Source organism: Plecotus auritus, assembly GCF_963455305.1.
Source record: "Plecotus auritus genome assembly, chromosome: 13".
Lineage (NCBI taxonomy): Eukaryota > Metazoa > Chordata > Mammalia > Chiroptera > Vespertilionidae > Plecotus > Plecotus auritus.
In genome coordinates, this window is record NC_137779.1 from 30,670,128 (window position 1) to 30,689,269 (window position 19,142).

The 19,142-nt window shown below is 62.8% G+C and overlaps 1 protein-coding gene across 1 annotated transcript; it reads right to left on the minus strand.

The window, feature by feature from the left end:
* Positions 1–348: 348 nt before the first annotated feature.
* On the minus strand, positions 349–16,682 carry DHX37 (DEAH-box helicase 37). Its single transcript, XM_080649824.1, has 26 exons — positions 16,517–16,682; positions 14,646–14,812; positions 12,763–12,875; positions 12,346–12,676; positions 11,639–11,787; positions 11,332–11,424; positions 10,206–10,302; positions 10,012–10,125; positions 9,526–9,627; positions 9,236–9,350; positions 8,426–8,521; positions 8,245–8,327; positions 7,450–7,594; positions 6,992–7,068; positions 6,524–6,756; positions 6,032–6,250; positions 5,745–5,933; positions 4,671–4,795; positions 4,470–4,586; positions 3,463–3,635; positions 2,619–2,733; positions 2,124–2,261; positions 1,839–1,933; positions 1,693–1,766; positions 1,189–1,286; positions 349–1,042 (listed from the first exon to the last, which is right to left on the minus strand). Exons 1-26 carry the CDS (start codon positions 16,620–16,622, stop codon positions 957–959), a joined length of 3,450 nt encoding a protein of 1,149 aa, XP_080505950.1. The 5' UTR covers positions 16,623–16,682; the 3' UTR covers positions 349–956.
* Positions 16,683–19,142: the final 2,460 nt, after the last annotated feature.

Below are 19,142 nucleotides of genomic sequence, written 5' to 3' on the forward strand. Positions count from 1 at the left end.
CGTGGGGCGTGAGAGGCTCCGCACAGATTCTGGAGGGGCGGTGACAGGACTTGCGGACGGCGTGGATGTGGGGGGGAGAGGCCAGGGGAGACCAAGATGGGGGCGCACTGGGGACAGCGGGGCAGTGAACAGTCCGGAACATTGAACATGTCCGTGTTGTGCTGTCTTCGCTATGTACGTGCACTCTGGAACCCTGGCCTCTGTACTGCGGCGTCCCCACAAACTGGTTCGGGACACCCCAGGTGACCTCCCTGACACGCCGGTGAGCAGCAGGTGTGTGGGGGAGGGGCACCCCAGACCACCCAGTCAGAGATGCACTAGGACAATTGGACTTCCACGCCAACGTTTGTAAAAATATGTATTTTTATTGATTTCAGAGAGGAAGGGGAGAGAGACATCAATGATAAGAGAGAATCATCCATCAGCTGCCTCCTGCACGCCCCCTACTGGGGATGGAGCCTGCAACCCAGGCTTATGCCATGTGCTTTGACCGGGAATTGAACCGTGACCTGCAGGTTTATAGCTCGATGCTCAACCAGGAGCCAGCCGGCTGGCGGACGCCAAGATCTATTACAGCAGGGCACTGATGGGCTGGCCTCCGGGACGCCCCTCCTGGTGCCCCCTCTGCCCCGCCATAGTCACATCCCTGAGGGGGAAGAACCTGCAGTCGCCCCGTTCTCAGGCTTCGCCCTCCAGCCCCGCGGCTCCACAGGCACTAATGCAGCCCACGGAGCACCTTTAAAAAGGGGGTCAGGTCAGCGTGAGACAAGCCATCGCCCACCCCGTGATAAATAGTACGCAGTCGCCCGGGACAGCCTGCCGGGGCGGCTGCAGGCCGCGTCCAGATCGGGCCAAGACGCACGAGGGCTTCCAGGGCCAGAGGGATGGTGTCTGACGGGGCTGCTGCCGTCCCCGGGGCCCTAGACCAGTCCTCAGTCCGGCGGCCAGCCATCGGGTCAGCGGTCAGAGGTCGGGGGCCAGGCCTTCTCCACGTCCGCGTGCATGGCCTGCGGGAGCCACTCGCAGTACTCAGCCAGCAGGTCTGGGGGGGGGAAATGGGGTCAGAGGGGAGGCGGGGTCAGAGGGCTCCAGGCAGAGCCTCTCCAACCCTGGCTGCCCTGACCACCCCCATGCCGTCCCCTCCCAACCCCTTGGGGGGGGGGGGGGGGCTGCCCTGCTCAAACTCACATCTGGGGCTTTTCCTCCAAGCAGCCAGCAGGGCGTCTCGGTTGTCGGCTTTCTCGGCAACCAGGGCTCTGAGGAGAGTCTCTGTCCTGGGCTGCAGCCTGCGGGCGGGACGTGGGGTGTGGGGCGTCACATGGCCACAGGCGGGCCGCCGCCAGGCCAGCCCTGTCCACGGGGGCCCACACCTCATCACCTCTCCGCCCCCCGCCCACCACTGGCGCCTTGGCTGCCTCTAACCGCAGGGCAGCCACGTGAAGGCGGAGGCAGAGACAAACGTGGCGGGGCCACCAGCCAAGGATGCAGGGGCCAGCAGGTGGGGGTCGAGGCAGGAGGCCCCCCAGAGCCTCGGAGGGGACAGCCTGTGGTTTGGATTTCGGGCCTCCAGAACCACGAGAACAGATCTCTGAGGATTTGAGCCGCTTGGGTGGTGGCAGTCGGTCACGCTGGCCCAGGAGACTGGCACCAGCTTCCACCACCACTGGCCCCAGGCGCCAGGCAAGGCCGTACCTGGCCCAGGTCTTCAGCATCGTGCTGGGGCTGGACAGCAAGCAGGTGCGGTAGGAAGCCAGCGTGGGGAAGACCTGGGGAGACCACAGCATCGGCGGGGGTCCTGGCTCCCCTCCCGCCCACGGCCCAGGCGGAGCGCTGCCTACCTGGCCTTCCAGCAGGAACCGGGCGAAGTGCCTGTAGCGGTCCAGGCCCTCGGGAAAGTCCACCTGCACCGCAGGCAGGGGCCAGCCCACGCGATCTGGAGGGCAGGCGCGTGAGGGGCCGGGTGGAGCCCACGACCTCCCTAGTCCCTCCCCAGCCTGGGCCCCGCCCATAAGAGGGACAGGCAGCCTGGGGCGACTCCCCCGAACCCCACCCCACCCCGCACCAGACACAGGGTGTGAGGCCGCAGGTGCGGGAGCCCCAGGCCAGCAGGGAGTCGGACTCACAGAACACGCTGTCGCGGTGACAGAGCACCCGCCCCTTCTCAGGGCAGTAGGCCGGCGGCGGCTCCCCCAGCGGCTTGTTGAACTGGCAGTAGGAGGGCAGCAGCGCCGGGATCCACTGGATCTCCACGGCCGAGACGCCTGCGAGAGGGGGGAGGGGCTGGGTCACAGGTCACCGCTGCTGGAGGGGCCGGAGCGATCTCCCCGCCAAGGGCCCGGGACGCGGCTCTCAGAGCCACAGTGGGCTAGGCCAGGGCCAGCCACCGCTCTGCCACCTTCCTCTCTTTTTAAAATTTATTTTATTCATTTCAGAGAGGAAGGGAGAGGGAGAGATAGAAGCATCCATGATGAGAGAGAATCCTGGACCGGCTGCCCCCCTGCACGCCCCCTACTGGGGACCAAGCCTGCAACCCAGGCTTGTGCCCTTGACGGGAATCGAACCCGGGGCCCTGCAGCCCGCAGCCGACACACTGCGCTGAGCGCACCGGGGGCCGCTACCTCTCATGTACATCTTGGTCGTCTCCACGACCTCCTGGTAGACCACGAAGTCGGGCAGCTCCCGGAAGAGGACGGAGCTGGGGTGGATGAAGACGGGGTCGTCCAGGAGCGGCGTCTGCAGAGAGGGGCGTGGTGAGCCCAGGAGACACCCGGCACCCGGTGGGTGAACCCGGGGCGCACCTGTCGGAGGGACCCGGGCTCGGCCGTGAGAAGCCGCTGACGCGCACGGACACGCCACAGCCCGGCCTCAGGGACACGCGCGGCACAGAGGCCGCCAGGAAAGGCCGCGTCCGTGGGATCCTACTCGCAGGAGCTACGAGGAATAAGCAAACCCACAGACAGAGCTGGAGCCGGGTGCGAGGTGAGGAGGAGATGGGTGACTGAGCGGGCGCAGGGTTCGCTGTGGGGCAACGCACACGCCCTAAAACACACGGCACCCGGAATCTTCCGGAAACCACCGAACTGCGCACGTTACACTGGTGAGCTGTCCGCCCTGCAACTTCCACCTCCATGAAAGGGTCACAGAAATGAAGTCGAGGCGAAGCCAACGCCCAAAGGAAGATGAGACTCCACTGGACACGCCACCCGAATCCGTGTGGGGACATGACCGAGGACGGCCCACCCTGAGCCCACGGGCCCCGCCCCAGTGTCCTGTCCACGCCCACAGCCAGGCTGGCGGGAGGACGACCCACCCCAGTCCACGGGCCCCGCCCTGCCCCAGTGTCCTGTCCCAGCCCCGGTGTCCTGTCCACACCCACAGCCAGGCTGGCGGGAGGGGCTGAGGGAGGAGGCCCGGCCCACAGCTGCCCTGGTGTTGGGGCTCCGCCCCCAGCGGGCTGCCCACCTTGTAGGCGTTCCTCCACGCGTCGTCCAGCAGGTCCTCGCTCTGCACCCTGCGGGCCAGGTGGTCGCCCAGGCCGGCCGCCACGATCTGCCGCAGGCAGGTCACCTGGCTCTCGGAGGGCGGCTGCATCTTGGGGTCCACGAAGAGCCCGGCGTCGGGGCACACGGCGTTGACTGGGGGGAGTCGGGTGTGAGGACGTGGGGCCCGGGGTGGCGTCGCCCCAGCTCTGCGCCTGCCGACCACAGCCCTCCTCACCGCTGTCCCCCCAGGACAACCCCGCCCTCTGTGGGGGCAGAGTGGCCCGGATGGTCCTGCCAGAGACAGCAGGGGCTGCACTGAACGTTCTGGAACGTTCCTCCTGCCTGGAAAGCAGTGGGATCCACTCCAACTGCCTGCCTTCCCACAAGGGGGCGCTGAGCATGGGCTAGGGCTGTGGTCGGCAAACTGCGGCTCGCGAGCCACACGCGGCTCTTTGGCCCCTTGAGGGTGGCTCTTCCACAAAATACCACGGCCTGGGCGAGTCTATTTTGAAGAAGTGGCATTAGAAGAAGTTCAAGTTTAAAAAATTTGGCTCTCCAAAGAAATTTCGATCGTTGTACTGTTGATATTTGGCTCTGTGGACTAATGAGTTTGCCGACCACTGAGTTTGGCTAGGGGAGCGGCTGGTCCAGGTCAGAGGCAGGGAACAAGGGTGACGGAGGGATGCCACCAGGGAAGGGGCGAGAGTGAGGCCCTGCGGGCAGAGGCGTGTCCTCAGAGGCCCCCAGAGGCGCCCAGGACAGGCTCTGGGGTCACGAACTGTTAGTGAGCAGGTGAATGAGTAAATGCGGAATCGGTGGATCGCCGGGGAGCAACTGTACGTGGAAACGTCGCTCAGGATGACTTTAAACACAGGGGCGAGCTCCCTGCCGGACGGAGCGTGGAGGGGGCATGGACGGGGCCTGGGGGCCTGGGAGCCGGGGGCCTGGGGGCCTGGGAGCCGGGGGCCTGGGGCCGGGGGCCGGTACCTGCGGTGGTGAGCTGGCCCCGCAGCCGCCGGATCTCCAGCATGGCCTTGTACCGCAGCCCGTGCGCCTCGCAGAACTGGGGCGAGCAGCCCGCGTACTCGCAGGCCCCCACGGCGCCTGGGGAAGAGGGGCGCTCACTAGCTGTCCCCTCGGCTGCCCCCTCTGCTCCCCTCCCGGCCCTCCCCGCACGTGGGCACTCACCCAGCAGCACCATGAGGTCTCCGAGCTGCAGAGAAGCCCCGCGCCCGGCCCAGGCCCTCTTCACCTGCGCCACGCGGGCCCGCTTGCCCTTCAGCGCGGCGAGCTCGTCGTCGCTGGCGGCCGGCCTGCAGACACAGCACAGCCCCGGTACTGCCCTGGCCCAGGGCCACGGGGACGGGGACAAGGCCCGGGGTGGGGGTGGGGGTGCCGCTGACACGATGAAGCCTTAGGCTTCCTGCTCAAACGACCCCACATTCACCCCTGGCAGCCGAGATAAAGAACGGGCCTGTTCCCAGCCCAGCAGTGGCATGTCTAGAGGTCAGCATGGGGACAACCCCGCCCTGGCCGGGGCTCGCTGGGCTGGGCTGGTCCCGGGCACTGAAAGGTCGCTGGTTCGATTCCCGGTCAGGGCACAGGCCCGGGCTGCGGGCGCGATCCCCCATGTGGGGCCTGCAGGAGGCAGCCGGTCCGTCATTGCCACATGGATGTTTCCCTCTCCCTCTCCCTCCCCCTCTCTAGGACAAAAACAAACAAAACCCCAACAAACTGCTCTTTAAAGAGAGCAACCACCCAACAAAGGGAACACCGGCGGCTCTGGCCTGTCCACGGGGGCGGCCGGGATGCCGGGACCGCTCTCTCCGTGTGCGCGGACCGTCAGGCAGAGCCGAGTCCTCTGCGCCTGGTAACTGGTCACCCCTCACGACAACGCAATTACTGTTCACACTGCGCCCCGTGGGCCCAGGGCACGATGAGGCACAGGGAGGCCAAGTCACGCCCCCCCACCCCCCGCCCCGGGGCCACACAGCCCGGAAGTGGCCGAGGGCGCCTGGACCCCGGGCGGCCGGGCCGTGTCTGGGCACCGCACCCTTACGGTCCCCAGGAGCCCTGCCCTCGGCCTCCCCGAGGCGCGTCATTAACTTGGGTCCCGGGGTGAGCACCCTGCTGGGCCCAGAGGGGAGGCTCTTGGAGGAGGCCACCCGACTGCCAGCTGTTCCCCAGGGGCCGGGCCCCAGGCACCTCAGCCAAGGCGCCCGTCAGCCCCAGCGAGACCCCCCACGCCCAGCCCCGCCCCACCTGTCCAGCTCCTCGAACAGCTCCCGGACGGTCATGGCGGCCACGATGGTGATGGCGTAGGGCAGGCAGCCGTCAGGCTGGCTCAGCGCCAGCATCTTGGCGTAGCGGGGCGCCACGGGGAAGGTGGCCATGGTCCGGCCCAGCGCCGTGATGGGGCAGCTCAGGCGGGACCTCTGCAGCTGCTTCATCCTGGGGGACGCAGGGCCCCCACACGGGTCAGCTCGGGAGAGGGGGGAGGGGGGAGGGCTGAGCACGCGCAGGGGTGGGGCTCCCGGCTCCCCCGCTACCTCTCCGCTCTCGGGGGTGCCTGCAGGGCCCCCAGCGCCACCAGCAGCTCCTCGGCGGCCAGCAGGGCCTCCACCGAGGGCGGCGTCGGGAAGGGGAAGTTGACGACCCGCTCGATGTTGAGCGCTTTCATCTGCAGGACCAGGTCCTCCACGGGCCGCCGGGTGATCTCAGGCGGCGGGAACGGCTCAAAGTCACTGAACACCGCGGAGGAGTAGAGCCTGGGAGACCAGGCCCCCTGCTCAGACTCAGGAAAACGAGGGGACACCCGCCGGAACCCCCACCCGGAACCCCGACTCGCCACAGGGTCCGCCCTGTTCCTGCCTCTTCCCTCGGCTTGACCCGGGCTACGCGGCTGCTTCCCGGGACGGGGGGCGGGGGGAGGAGGGGGGGGATTTGTTGGTTGGTCACAGCGAGAGCAAGAGAGGGAAGGAGGGGAACAGGACGTGGCACCCCGTCTCCTGCTCCCGGCGGGTGAGGCAGAGCGGCCGCACCTGTAGCAGTGCCCGGGCTCCGTCCGGCCGGCTCGGCCCGCCCGCTGGTCCGCCGAGGCCTGGGAGACCCAGGTGACGCGGAAGGAGGACACGCCGGTCACGCGGTCGTAGTGCCGCTTCTTGACCTTCCCACAGTCCACCACGTACTTGATGCCCGGGATGGTGAGGGATGTCTCGGCCACGTTGGTGGCCACCACACACAGCCGGGTGCCCTCAGGGGGGGGCTGGAAGACCTAGGACAGCGGCAGGGCAGCAGAGACACCCCGAATCAGGGAGGGATTCGGGGGGGCAGGGCCGGGCGGTGTCTCCCTCCTGGCGAGGCCCCCGGCTGTGCAGGCAGATGAGGTGCACGGCCGCCCCTTGCCCCCGCCAGGAGGCTCCGGCGCCAAATCGGGTGAGCCGCCCGCTCTGCCCACCCGATGCCTGTAGCGGCCCCCCCCAGGCCCCGCCCCAGCCCCGCCCGCTCACCTGCGCCTGCTTCTCCGGGGACAGCAGGGAGTAGAGCGGCAGCACGTGCAGGGGCAGCGAGGCGTCCGGCTGCTCACCTGCGGGAGGCAGAGGCCACACTGCTGGGCGGGGCTCAGCCCTCGGGACCAGCACAGGGGCAGGGAGGCCCCGAGGCTCCCCCTGGCCCCTGCCTGACCCAGATGGGGGGCCACCCGCACACTAGGATCTGCTCCCCTGGAGAGCCTGGGAGGGGCCCGCTGGGGGAGCCTCGGGCGGCAGGGCGCCGGGCACAGAGGCCCAGCAAGCACGCTCTGGAGTTGCCCACGCCTCCCAGCTGGCACCGAGGCCAGGCAGGTTCAAGAGCTTGGGAAACAGCGGGGACAAAGCAGCCGGAGCCCCCGGGTGCTCGGGGCCCCGTGCTCGTCAGGAGCGGAAACCCGAGGTCCCAGCCCGAGCCCCCACGGGACGGGGGGCTGTACCTCCATCTGCCCCACCGTCCCCCAGATCCAGGTCCAGGTCGGAGCCCAGCGCCGCCTCCTCCTCATCCATCTCCGCCTCTCTGTCCTCGTCCCCTTCGCCCGCCGGCAGCACCGAGTAGCTGTCCAGGCTGATCTGCGGCAACACCTGCGGGAAACGAGGCCTCAGGACCCCGGCCGCACGCAGGTGCCGTGTGCAGACGTGTGCCGTGTGCAGACGTGTGCCGTGTGCAGTCGTGTGCCGTGTGCAGACGTGTGTCGTGAGCAGGAAAAACAAACACGAGGCCCAGCCGGCCACCCGCCCTCCCTGGTCCTGTTTCCTCTCCTGCAGGGGTCGAGAGAGCCGCAGTTTGCCGGCCCCTGCTCTCCTAGAACCTGGGAGGCTCACAGGACCGCTGGCTGACACACGGGAAGCTGGGGGCCCTGCCTGGCGTGTCATACAGGCAGCGGGCGGGTTAGTGGTGGCTCAGTAAGGACCCTACTGCCCAGGCGCTCAGGGCCGGCCTTCTGGAAGCTTCTCAGGGAACACAGCCCGGGCCCCTGACCCTCCAGTCCCAGCCGCCCGCAGCCGCCCCTCCCGACAGAGGCCCTGCTCGCAGTGTTCCCGGGGCTCCCGATGCGGCCCGGCAGCCGCAGGCACGACGGAGCCCCAAAACGAGCCTCATGCGATGGGCGGCGAGGCTTCTGTCTCTTCCACTGAGTCCTCTCCTCACAGCCACGGAGGGGGACGTGGCGGCCACCAGGCCCACAGGGCACTGCAGAGCCACAGCCGCCCTCCGCCCTCCGCCCTCCACCTACCGCCGCCTGGGCCTTCCTCGCCCGCGCCCGAGACTTCTTAAACCTCCGCGTTTCTTCCACCGGGTCTCCCTGGTCTTGGTTCTCTGGAAGAGAGGGAGGTGAGGGAGGGCGTCCCGTGGCCGGGCGGGGAGGGCGGGGGAAGGAGCAGCCTCACCCAGGGAGCGCCCCGCCGGCGGGTTACCTGGCCGCCCGCGCTGGACGTGCGGGAAGGCCCTCCGCAGCCTGCGACACAGCGCGTGCACCTCGGCCTGCCCCGTCAGGAACACCAGGATGCCACCTGCGGGAGGAAGGCGGCCCCGTGACCCGCTCCGCCACGGGGGGAACAGTGACGTCGCCCCGACCACCGGCCAAGCCCTGCCCTGAGCGAGCCGGGCGCAAGTGGGAGCTGGTCAAACCGGGACTCACCGACGGGCACCGGCAGCCACCCCAGGCCGAGGGCACGGGGACTGGGATTCCTCGGTCACCGTCCCACCCGCCGCCCACCGAGGTCACGTGAAATGCCCAGAACAGGTCACCCAGAGCCAGGGCCGGGCAGGCCACAGGAAGTGCCCGCGTCAGGGGAAGAACCGAACCGGCACCCGGGACCTGGGGTCCAGAGGGACGCTCAGGCGGGACACACCGTTCTCCTGTCCTGTCTGGGGGCACCGGTGCCAACGGACACCTGCCTGGGCCCCTGCTTATCAGACGTGGACAGGAGCATCCGTCAGCCACTGAGGCCGCCCGATCCTTTTGGGGAACTGGGAGGGCAGGGGCTGTGGGCGCTCTGGAGCCAGTGAGGAAGCGGAGGCGCGGCAGGAGCAAGTAAGTACCCGAGCCCCTCGGGGAGGGCGAGCCCTCGGGCCTGGAGGGAGGACTGGCCTGCACCGGGGAGCCTCGCCTGTGGGGGCCTCACCCGTGGGCGGGGCCTCTCCTGTGGGGGGGCCTCACCGTGGGGGGGCCTCACCCATGGGGGGGCCTCTCCTGTGGGGGGCCTCACCGTGGGGGGCCTCACCTGCGGGCAGCATGCGGTGGATCTTGCACACCTTCCGGAAGCACTCGCCGCTGTAGTCCTCGAGCGGCGTCCGCTTGTTGAAGTGCACCGTCACCGGGAACTGCCGGGACTCCACCTGCAGCGGGCAGGACGGGTGCCCGTGGGCCAAGCGTCAGCCCGCTCGCCCCGCCCCCTCCTGGGCGTCCCCACCCGGCAGGTCTCCGTGCGGTGCCGGGGAACCTCCGGTACACTCGCTGCCCGAGTGGACAGGGCCCCGCCTCCCCGCCACCAGAGACCCTGGCCGGCGTCACCTTGACGACCGGGGGCGGCACCGGGAAGAGCCGCTGGTTCTGCGTGAAGTCCTCCACCCGCAGCGTGGCCGACATGATGAGCAGCTTCAGCGGCAGGAGCCTCTGCGAGCGACAGGCTGGGTGACCCGCGGGCACCAGGGCGGGGAGACCTCGGCCCCCTCCAGCCTCAGCCTCAGCCTCAGCCCCGTTCTGGTTGCCAAAGGTCCCAGCAAAAGGGGGAGAAGCGAGCTGACAGCAGGACCACCCCTCCCAGGCGGTGGCTCGTGAAAGGGGGTCCTTAACTGCCCGAGGCTGGACGCGGGCTCCACGGGGGTCCCACAGGGGCTGCGACACCGAGACCCACGGTCCAGCGGGGGGGTGGGGGGGACGGGGACGTTTCACAGCCGGGCCGCAGCAGCCGGATGCAGATGGAGCCCCGGCTCCACCGCGCGGGGGGCCTGGCCTTGGCCGTGGGACGAGGGGGCTCCCGCACGCCCTCCCGCCTACCTTGGCCCGGAGAGAGACGATGCGGGACAGGAGGCCGATGAGGATGTCCGTGTACACGCTGCGCTCGTGGGCCTCGTCGATGATCAGCACCTTGTACTTGCGCAGCAGGAAGTCCTGAGGGGAGGCCGGCGTGAGGCGGCACCTCCCCCCCCCCCCCCCCCCGCCCCCGCCGGGAGGTCAGAGGAGCGACCGACCTTCTGGATTTCCTTGAGCAGCACGCCGTCCGTCATGAACTTGATTTTGGTCTCTTCCGTCACGTTCCCTTCGTAGCGGATCTGATAGGAGACGACGCTGCGGGGACAAGCAGCAGAGTCCCCGAGGTCCAGCAGGCTGGGGCTGCAGCCAAGGCGGGCGGCGGCGGAGCGGCCTGGCCCCAGAGGGCAGGCGGCGAGGGCAGGGCCCTGGGCAAGATCCAGACACCTATCGGCCGCCTCCTGCCCGCCCCCCTGGGGAGGGAGTCCGCAGCCCGGCCAGGTGCCCTGACCGAATTGAACTATGACCTCCTGGTTCACAGGTGGATGCTCCACCACTGAGCCACACAGGCCGGTAAGGCTCACAATTTTCACAGCGGGCGGTTCACTTACTTATTTGTTTTGTTTTTTTAAAATATACTTTATTGATTTTTTTACAGAGAGGAAGGGAGAGGAATAGAGAGTTAGAAACATCGATGAGAGAGAAACATCGATCAGCTGCCTCCTGCACACCTCCCACTGGGGATGTGCCTGCAACCAAGGTACATGCCCTTGACCGGAATCGGACCTGGGACCCTTCCGTCCGCAGGCCGACGCTCTATCCACTGAGCCAAACCGGTTTCGGCTACTCATTTAAGTTTTATTCAAAGCAGACAATAAGGATGCAGTATTTTTTTGTTTGTCTGTTAGTTAACCTCACGTGAGGATATTCTTCCATTGACTTTCAGAGACACGTCAATTGGTTGCCCAACCAGGCGGGGCAGGGATGAGGTACATGCCCTTGACCAGAATCGAGCCCGGGACCCTTCAGGCCAGGGGCTGACGCTTTATCACCTGAGCCACATCGGCCGCGGCTCAACAGGCTCCATCTGCCCCTCGGGACACGGCGTGCACGTGAGCCCACGGCCCTGCCCAGGAGGGTCCCACCGCCCGCCGTGCAGAAACCCTTCCTGCCCACCTAAGGAGACCCCGTGCTCAGACACAGAAGCGACGCCCCCGCCCCCGCCCAGTGCCCTCAGGATGGACGAGGGCCCGCGGGCCCGCAACGCTGTTCAGAGCCTCCTGCACGGCGGACCCTGGGCAAGGCCAGGGGACCTGCACCTCCCCCCCCTGGAGGCCCAGCCCTCACCGTGGCGACAGGTTCATCTCCTTGGCCACTCGCTGGGACATGGCCACGGCGGCCACTCGGCGGGGCTCCGTGACGCCGATGATGCAGCCATCGCTGGGGGAGGGAGGACACAGCGCCGGGGACTGATCTCAGCGCTTCACCCCGAGTCAACCGTGGGAACGGGGTGCACGGACTGCCCCACCTCACAGCCAGGGAGACGGAGGCCCAGAGACGGTCGACAGCCCACCCAGAGCCACACAGCGGTGACCGGCAGGGCCCAGGCTCCGGGGGACTTTCGGGGACACCGTCTCCACGGCCCCCGGCCCACCTGCTGTATCCGGCCTCGTAGAGGAACTGCGGCACCTGCGTGGTCTTCCCGCTGCCCGTCTCCCCGCACACGATGACGATGGGGTGCTCGGCCACCGCCTCCATGATCACTTGCTCTTCCGAGAGAATCGGGAGCCTCAGGCGCTCTTCCTGCAGAGGGAGAAGTCAGCCGGGGGGAGCCCCGCAGATGGCCGAGGGGACAAGGGGACTCTGCTCCGACAAAGACTACGTAGGGCAGCGTGATCTCTATAAAAGTGGGGGGCCCGGCCGGTGTGGCTCAGTGGCTGAGCGTCGTCGACCTATGAACCAGGAAGCCATGGTTCGATTCCCAGCCAAGGCACATGCCCCCGGGTTGTGGGCTCCATCCCCAGTGTGGGGCGTGCAGGAGGCAGCCGATCAATGATCCTCATCATTGATGTTTCTCTCTCTTTCTTCCTCTCCCTAGTCAATTAAAAAAAAAAAAAGGTGGGTGGTGTTCAGACTCGGGGACCATGCATGTCCGTGGTGAGTGGAAGCCTGGACTGCCGGGGGAGGGGACAGAGAGGCGAGCAGGGACCTGCAGAAGGCGAGACCCGTGTCCTCGGGGACAGCCTGGCCGGAGCAGGGCAGCGGGCACAGGCGTGAGGCAGCCTGCCCGTCCCCGGGCGCCCCTGTCCGAACGCTTGAACCCTCACCGCGCGGCCTCATCACAGGCCCCGGGGCACGAACCTGCATTTCCGGGGAGCGGTGGACGGGGATGAAGACGGCAGGCTTCGCGGGGGGCCTGGGCAGGGAGGTGGCCGCAGCCGGAGGAGCTGGGGGAGCTGGGGGACCGCTGGGCTCCGAGCACTCCCCCGCGTCCCCTGGTGGAGCAGGCGGCAGAGGCAGGGCCACCATCCCGGCACCTGCCTCCACCGGCTCGGCGTCCGGGGCCTCGTCCGGCTCCGACTCCACGGAGGACTCGGACTCTTCCTCCGACTCCTGCAGCCGGCGCTTGCGGCGGGCCCCGCTGAGGCTGCTGACCTTCTCCGGACCCTGGGCCGCGGCCTCGTCGGCCTTCCTGCCGGGAGAGCCAGGAGTCAGACGCCCCAGCAGGACCCGCCACCTGGGCGGGAGGGCGTGCTGCCGCAGGGCCGGCCGACTCACCCCCTGGTGTGGTACATGCGGTTCCCGGTGCCCAGCCTGGACGTGGTGAAGTAGAGCCGCATCTCCGCCTCCGACACCTGCACCTCGCTCAGTTTCTGCAGCATCTGGGCGCGCTGCGGGCGGACACGCGTGTCAGCCACGGGCAGCGTCAGCCACGGGGAGCGTCAGCCTCTTCCCCGGGAGGTGACCCTCCCCGTCAGAGCTCCCCATGCCGGCACCGTTTATTTATATGCAGATGTGCACTTTTTAACGTGTTTGTTATTGGTTTTAGAGAGAGAGGAAGGAAAAAAAGAGAGAGAGGAAAGGAGACAGACAGAAACAGCGATGAAACATGGATCGGCTGCCTCAGGCACGCCCCCCACTGAGGATCAAGCCCACAATCCCAGCATGTGCCCTGACTGGAATCGAACCAGTGACCTCTCGGTTCACAGGTTGACACTCAACCACTGAGCCACACCGGCTGGGCGATTTTTATTTATTTATAATAGGTTTTTATTGCCCTAACCGGTTTGGCTCAGTGGATAGAGCGTCGGCCTGTGGACTGAAAGGTCCCAGGTTCGATTCTAGTCAAGGGCATGTACCTTGGTTGCGCGCACATCCCCAGTGGGAGGTGTGCAGGAGGCAGCTGATCGATGTTTCTCTCTCATCGATGTTTCTAACTCTCTATCCCACTCCCCTCCTCTCTGTAAAAAAATCAATAAAATATATATTTAAAAAATAAGTAAATAAAATAGGTTTTTATTGATTTCCAAGAGGGAAGGGAGAGGGGGAGAGAGAGAGAGATAGAAACAATGATGAGAGAGAAGCATTGATTGACTGCCTCCTGCACGCCCCACCCTGGAAATGCAGCCAGCAACCCGGGTGCCCTGACCAGGAATTGAACTGTGACCTCCTGGTTCATAGGTCGATGCTCAAGCACTGAGCCATGCCGGCCGGGAGACTTTTATATTTTTAAAGGTTTATCTTTATTGTGGAAAGTATTACAGATGTCCCCCTTTTAATCCTCCTTGACCCCCTCCGCCCGCCCCTGGGCCTCCCCCACACTACTGTCTGTGCCCATGGGTTTGTACGTAAGTTCTCTGGTTAACCTCTTCCCCTCCAAGCCCTCACCCCCACAGCCTTAAGGTCAAAAGGCAGCTGCACTGTTCCGTTCTAAAGCTGACAGATGCGTGTGCTTTGTCCTCCCCACGGAGTCTGGGGCTGGGTCAACGAGACTCTCCCTGCACCACCCGCACAGCGGCAAGCAAACCCACTGGCTTCTTTCTCCCGGTGAGCAGCTCGTGAGTTTTTGTCTCATCGTTCTGGAATTACACGTACTTCCTATGTGCCTGTACGTACCTTTCGCCATCGATAAAAGAGAAAAATGAGGTACAGAACAGCGGGGGGAGGGGGGTGGGGAGTGCCACGCAGGGTTTTACAGGGACACGTGCTCTGGGGCAGGGGTCCTCAAACTTTTTAAACAGGGGGCTAGTTCACTGTCCCTCAGATCGTTGGAGGGCCGGACTATAGTTAAAAAAAAAAAAACTATGAACAAATTCCTAGGCGCACTGCGGGGCCCGGGACGCGTCGGCTGCTAAGCAGGACAGGCAGCGGCACCCGGCGGGCCGGATACATGTCCTCGGCGGGCCGCAGTTTAAGGACGCCTGCTCTGGGGAATAGGTGTCAGTGCCCCTAAGGGAAGGCCCGTGTGGCCCCTGCTGTAGACACAGTGCCCTTGTGGTGACCCTGACAGAGAGTCAACCGTGAATCGGCAGAGCCTCGAGGTCGGGGTTTTTCAGTCTCTCCCCATACCCGGCATTTTGGGACTGAGACCCAACCCCCCCCCGGCCCCCTTCTCTCTCCAGGCTGGAGATCCGGGTTCAGACCCCACGGAGCGGGCGTACCTGGCTCTTTTTCTCCTTCTGTTCCAAGATTCTCTGCAGCGCCTTCCGCTCCTTCTTGGTCAGAGGCCTCTTGGCCTTCGGCCGCGGAGGGGCCTTAGTCTTCTTCCTCCTCTTCCCCGGCAGGACCAGGGCGTTGCTGGCGTCGACGCCTTTCAACGTGTCCCGATCTGAAAAGACACGTTGGTGTGACCCACGGCCCCAGGGCCAGGGGGTTCAGACGCTGGCAGAACCCAGGGTTCCCCATTAATGCTGGTTTCCTCTGGGGACCCCCCCTAACCCTGCATGTGAGCCACCTGAACGCTCACACAGGACCGGGGGTGCGGGCCGAGCCGGTCCTGTGTCCACTCAACTCATCCACCCAGCATGTGCCACGGGTCCGGCTCTGCTGTGAGCCAGGGTGCCTCCATCCCAGTGTGGGGGTGGGGGACGAGGAAACGGGGTGAGTACCAGTGTGTCCTCGGAAGTGGGGCCTGCTCTCAGCGGGTCTGTGAGATCAAAACTATTCTCATAATAATATTATGAGGCACCAAGCTTGTGCCATATCTACTTATTTATTTTTTTAATTAAATTTTTTAAAATATATTTTTATTGATTTTTTACAGAGAGGAAGGGAGAGGGATAGAGAGCTAGAAACATCGATGAGAAAGAAACACTGATCAGCCACCTCCTGCACACCCCCCACTGGGGACGTGCCCACAACCAAGGCACATGCCCTTGACCGGAATCGAACCCGGGACCCTTCAGTCCGCAGGCCGACGCTCTATCCACTGAGCCAAACCGGTTTCGGCCATATCTACTTATTTTTATTTAAACATATTTTTAATTGATTTCTGAGAGGAAAGAGAGGCGGGGAGAAACATCAACGATGAGAGAGAATCATTGATCGGCTGCCTCCTGCATGTCCCCCACTGGGTCCAAGCCCTCAACCCGGGCATGTGCCCTAACCGGGAATTGAACTATGACCTCCTGGTTCATAGGTCAATGCTCAACCACTGAGCCACTGAGCCACTCCGGCTGGGGCCCTGCCCCCATTTTTAAATTTCATCTCCACTCAGCCATACTGGCCACCTTCAGGTCTTGACTCAATGCTCTTTCTCTCAGCAAGCCTTCCCCATCCACCCTATGCAACATCACAGCCCACCCACCACCTCTCTGCTCTATCTCCTTCGTACTTACGTCCACGCCCCGTTCTGTATGTTTTACCTGTTTGTCTTTGCTGTCTCCTCCCAGGAGCTGCTAACCTCACGAAGGCTGAGATTTTTAATTTTTCTTAAGCCTCTTTTTTTTTCGTCTCCTCTCCAGCGTCTAGGGGTCCCTGGCACTTAGTAGGCGCTCCTACTAACAGGAGTGCCAAGCGCCTTGGAGCAGGAGGGCAAGGAGCTTATATGAACGAAGCCATCAGGACAAATGAACTTATTTTCTTGCCCAAATTCCCCTACGCTGTTATATGAGGGGAGAGAAACCCAGGTATTGTTCCAAATTCGGTTAAATCAGACTGTCACGCAGCCGGTGTGGCTCAGGGGTTGAGCGTGGACCCATGAACCAGGAGGTCACCAGTTTGATCCCCGGCCAGGGCACATGCCCCGGTTGCAGGCTCCATCCCCAGCAGGGGGCGTGCAGGAGGCAGCTGATCCATGATTCTCATCATTGACGTTTCCATCTCTCTCTCTGAAGTCAATACAAACATATAAAAAACTTAGACTGTCACTGTGCCCCCTTCTTTGGATCTTAGAGGGGAGCTCTCTGACCCCGCCCCCCGCCCCAGGGTGGCGAGGGCAGGGCGTCGTCAAAAGCCCTTCGGCTCCCATGGGCCTGCCCTGACCCCCAGGCCCGGGCCCTTCCCCCCCAAACCCAGCCCCCGAACGCCTTACCCTCCAGTTCCAGCAGCACAGGCGGCGGCTCTGGAGGGCCCTTCGAGGGGCCGGGGGCCGCCTGCTGGCGCCCCTTGACGTTGTACCGCCGGTGCAGCTTCCCCATGGCGCCCCGATCCCGCTCAGCTCCGGCGCGGACACCGGCAGCGCATCCCCCCCACAAGCCCAGCCCACGTGGGTTCCGACACTACCGCTCCGGACGGAAAACTTCCGGGCTGTGTTCTCGCGAGAACTGGGACTAACCGGACCGTCGAGGGGCGGGGCTGGAGGCGGGGCTAAGAGGGGAGGCGGGGCCTGGCTGGAGCCTGGGCGGGGCCAATGTCGAGAAGGTGCAGTTTCAACGCAGGCTGTTTGCACTGGGTGTCTGTCTGTCCTCGGCGTCTCTCGGTTTGCATGATCCTAATATTAACTTGGCTCCTCGGGCATGGGAGTGTTTTTTTTTTTTTTTAACATATTTTATTGATTTTTTACAGAGAGGAAGGGAGAGGGATAGAGAGCTAGAAACATCGATGAGAGAGAAACATCGATCAGCTGCCTCCTGCACACCTCCCACTGGGGATGTGCCCGCAACCAAGGTACATGCCCTTGACCGGAATCGAACCCGGGACCGTTGAGTCCGCAGGCCGACGCTCTATCCACTGAGCCACACCGGCTAGGGCTCCTTTCTTTCTTGTTGCTCATTTGCATTTTCTGATATTCTTGTAGCAAACACACATTGGTGTGTGAAGGCACTCTTTCCTGGAACAGAAGGAGTCAAAGGAGAAGGCATCTGTTCACTTTCAACTCTCGTTACACATCACACCGTCTTTTTCTGAATCCTGTAATTATCTTGCAAACAGAACGGTACTATCGTGTCGCCTTTTTTTTTTTTTTTTCCCTGTTAAAAGCGTTAACCCATTAAAGGCAAACATTTAAATTATACCATTAAAAAAAAAAAGAAGTGAATCCCTAACCGGTTTGGCTCAGTGGATAGAGCGTCGGCCTGCGGACTGGAAGGTCCCAGGTTCGATTCTGGTGAAGGGCATGTACCTGGGTTGCGGGCACATCCCCAGTTTCTAACTCTATTTCTCTCCCTTCCTCTCTGTAAAAAAATCAATAATATATATATATATATATATATATATATATATATATATATATTTTTTTTTTTTTTTTAAAAAAGGTGAAGACACCGGGAGTTATTTTAGACATTTAGAAAAGACAAAGTTATTTTTAAAAAAATATATTTTTATTAATTTTTTTTAGGGAGGGAGAGGGATAGAGAGATAGAAACCATGTTGAGAGAGGAGCATCATCAATGGACTGCCTCCTGCACGGTCCCTACTGGGGATGGAGCCTGCAACTGAGGTAGGTGCCCTTGACAGCGAGGGTAAGGATAAAGTTACTAGTATTTTTTTAAGGCTGTCCCAGGAAGAACATTTGAAGATTCTAGAATGCAGAGGACGTGAGCAATAAATAGTTGTTGAATGTAGGAATGAATAAATGAAGAGTGTGACTAGATTTGGATCAACTTCCCTTCTCTCCACGCCCCCCCAAGACCAGAACAGACCCCCACAAACGCACAAGTGATGCAGGAGGATTTGGGAACACATGAACATTTTAAGAAGTTATATATGGTCCTGACCAGTGTGGCTCAGTGGATAGAGCATCGGCCTGCGGACTGAAGGGTCCCAGGTTGGATTCCGGTCAAGGGCATGTACCTTGGTTGCAGGCACATCTCCAGTGGGAGGGGTGCAGGAGGCAGCTGATCGGTGTTTCTCTCTCATCGATGTTTCTAACTCTCTATTCCTCTCCCTTCCTCTCTGTGAAGAATCAATAAAATATATTTTTTAAAAAGAAGTTATATATGACTTCAAATGGATTTTTGAAAAAACATAACCAGCATATGAAATCTATGTTTTCGTAGTGTAGATTGTAGCAACTGAGTTTATTTAAAAAAAAAACACATTTTATTAATTTTTTACAGAGAGGAAGGGAGAAGGATAGAGTTAGAAACATCGATGGGAGAGAAACATCATTCAGCTGCCTCCTGCACACCCCCTATTGGGGATGTGCCCGCAACCAAGGTACATGCCCTTGACCGGAATCGAACCTGGAACCCTTCAGTCCGCAGGCCGACGCTCCATCCACTGAGCCAAACCGGTGAGGGCCTAAAAAGCACTTTGCTTCCACGATGTGGGAACGGTGAGATGCAGTCCGCTCAGGCCCAGCTAGAGGGAAGCCAGATGGTTCCCTTTCTTTAAATAGTTCAGAATGGCCCTGGCTGGTGTTGCTCAGTGGATAGAGCGTCGGCCTGTGGACTGAAGGGTCACGGGTTCGATTCCCGGTCAGGGCACAGGCCTGGGTTGCTGGCTCGATCCTCAGTAGGGGGCGTGCAGGAGGCAGCCGATCCATGATTCTCTCTCATCATGGATGTTTCTATCTCTCTCTCCCTTCCTCTCTGAAATCAATAAAAAACATATTTTAAAAGAAATAGTTCAGCCCTGACTGGTTTGGCTCAGTGGATAGAGCGTCGGCCTGCGGACTGAGAGGTCGCGGGTTCAATTCTGATCAAGGGCATGTACCTTGGTTGCGGGCACATCCCCAGTGGGAGGTGTGCAGGAGGCAGCTGATCGATGTTTCTCTC

Excerpts from the sequence above, each read along its gene's own strand:
- DHX37 (XM_080649824.1), bottom strand. The coding sequence starts at position 16,622 with ATGGGGAAGCTGCACCGGCGGTACAACGTCAAGGGGCGCCAGCAGGCG. Across the intron at positions 11,425-11,638 it reads TACGAGGCCGGATACAGCAG|CGATGGCTGCATCATCGGCG; the intron begins GTGGGCCGGGGG and ends TCCCTCCCCCAG. Across the intron at positions 6,251-6,523 it reads GAGCCCGGGCACTGCTACAG|GCTCTACTCCTCCGCGGTGT; the intron begins GTGCGGCCGCTC and ends CTGGTCTCCCAG.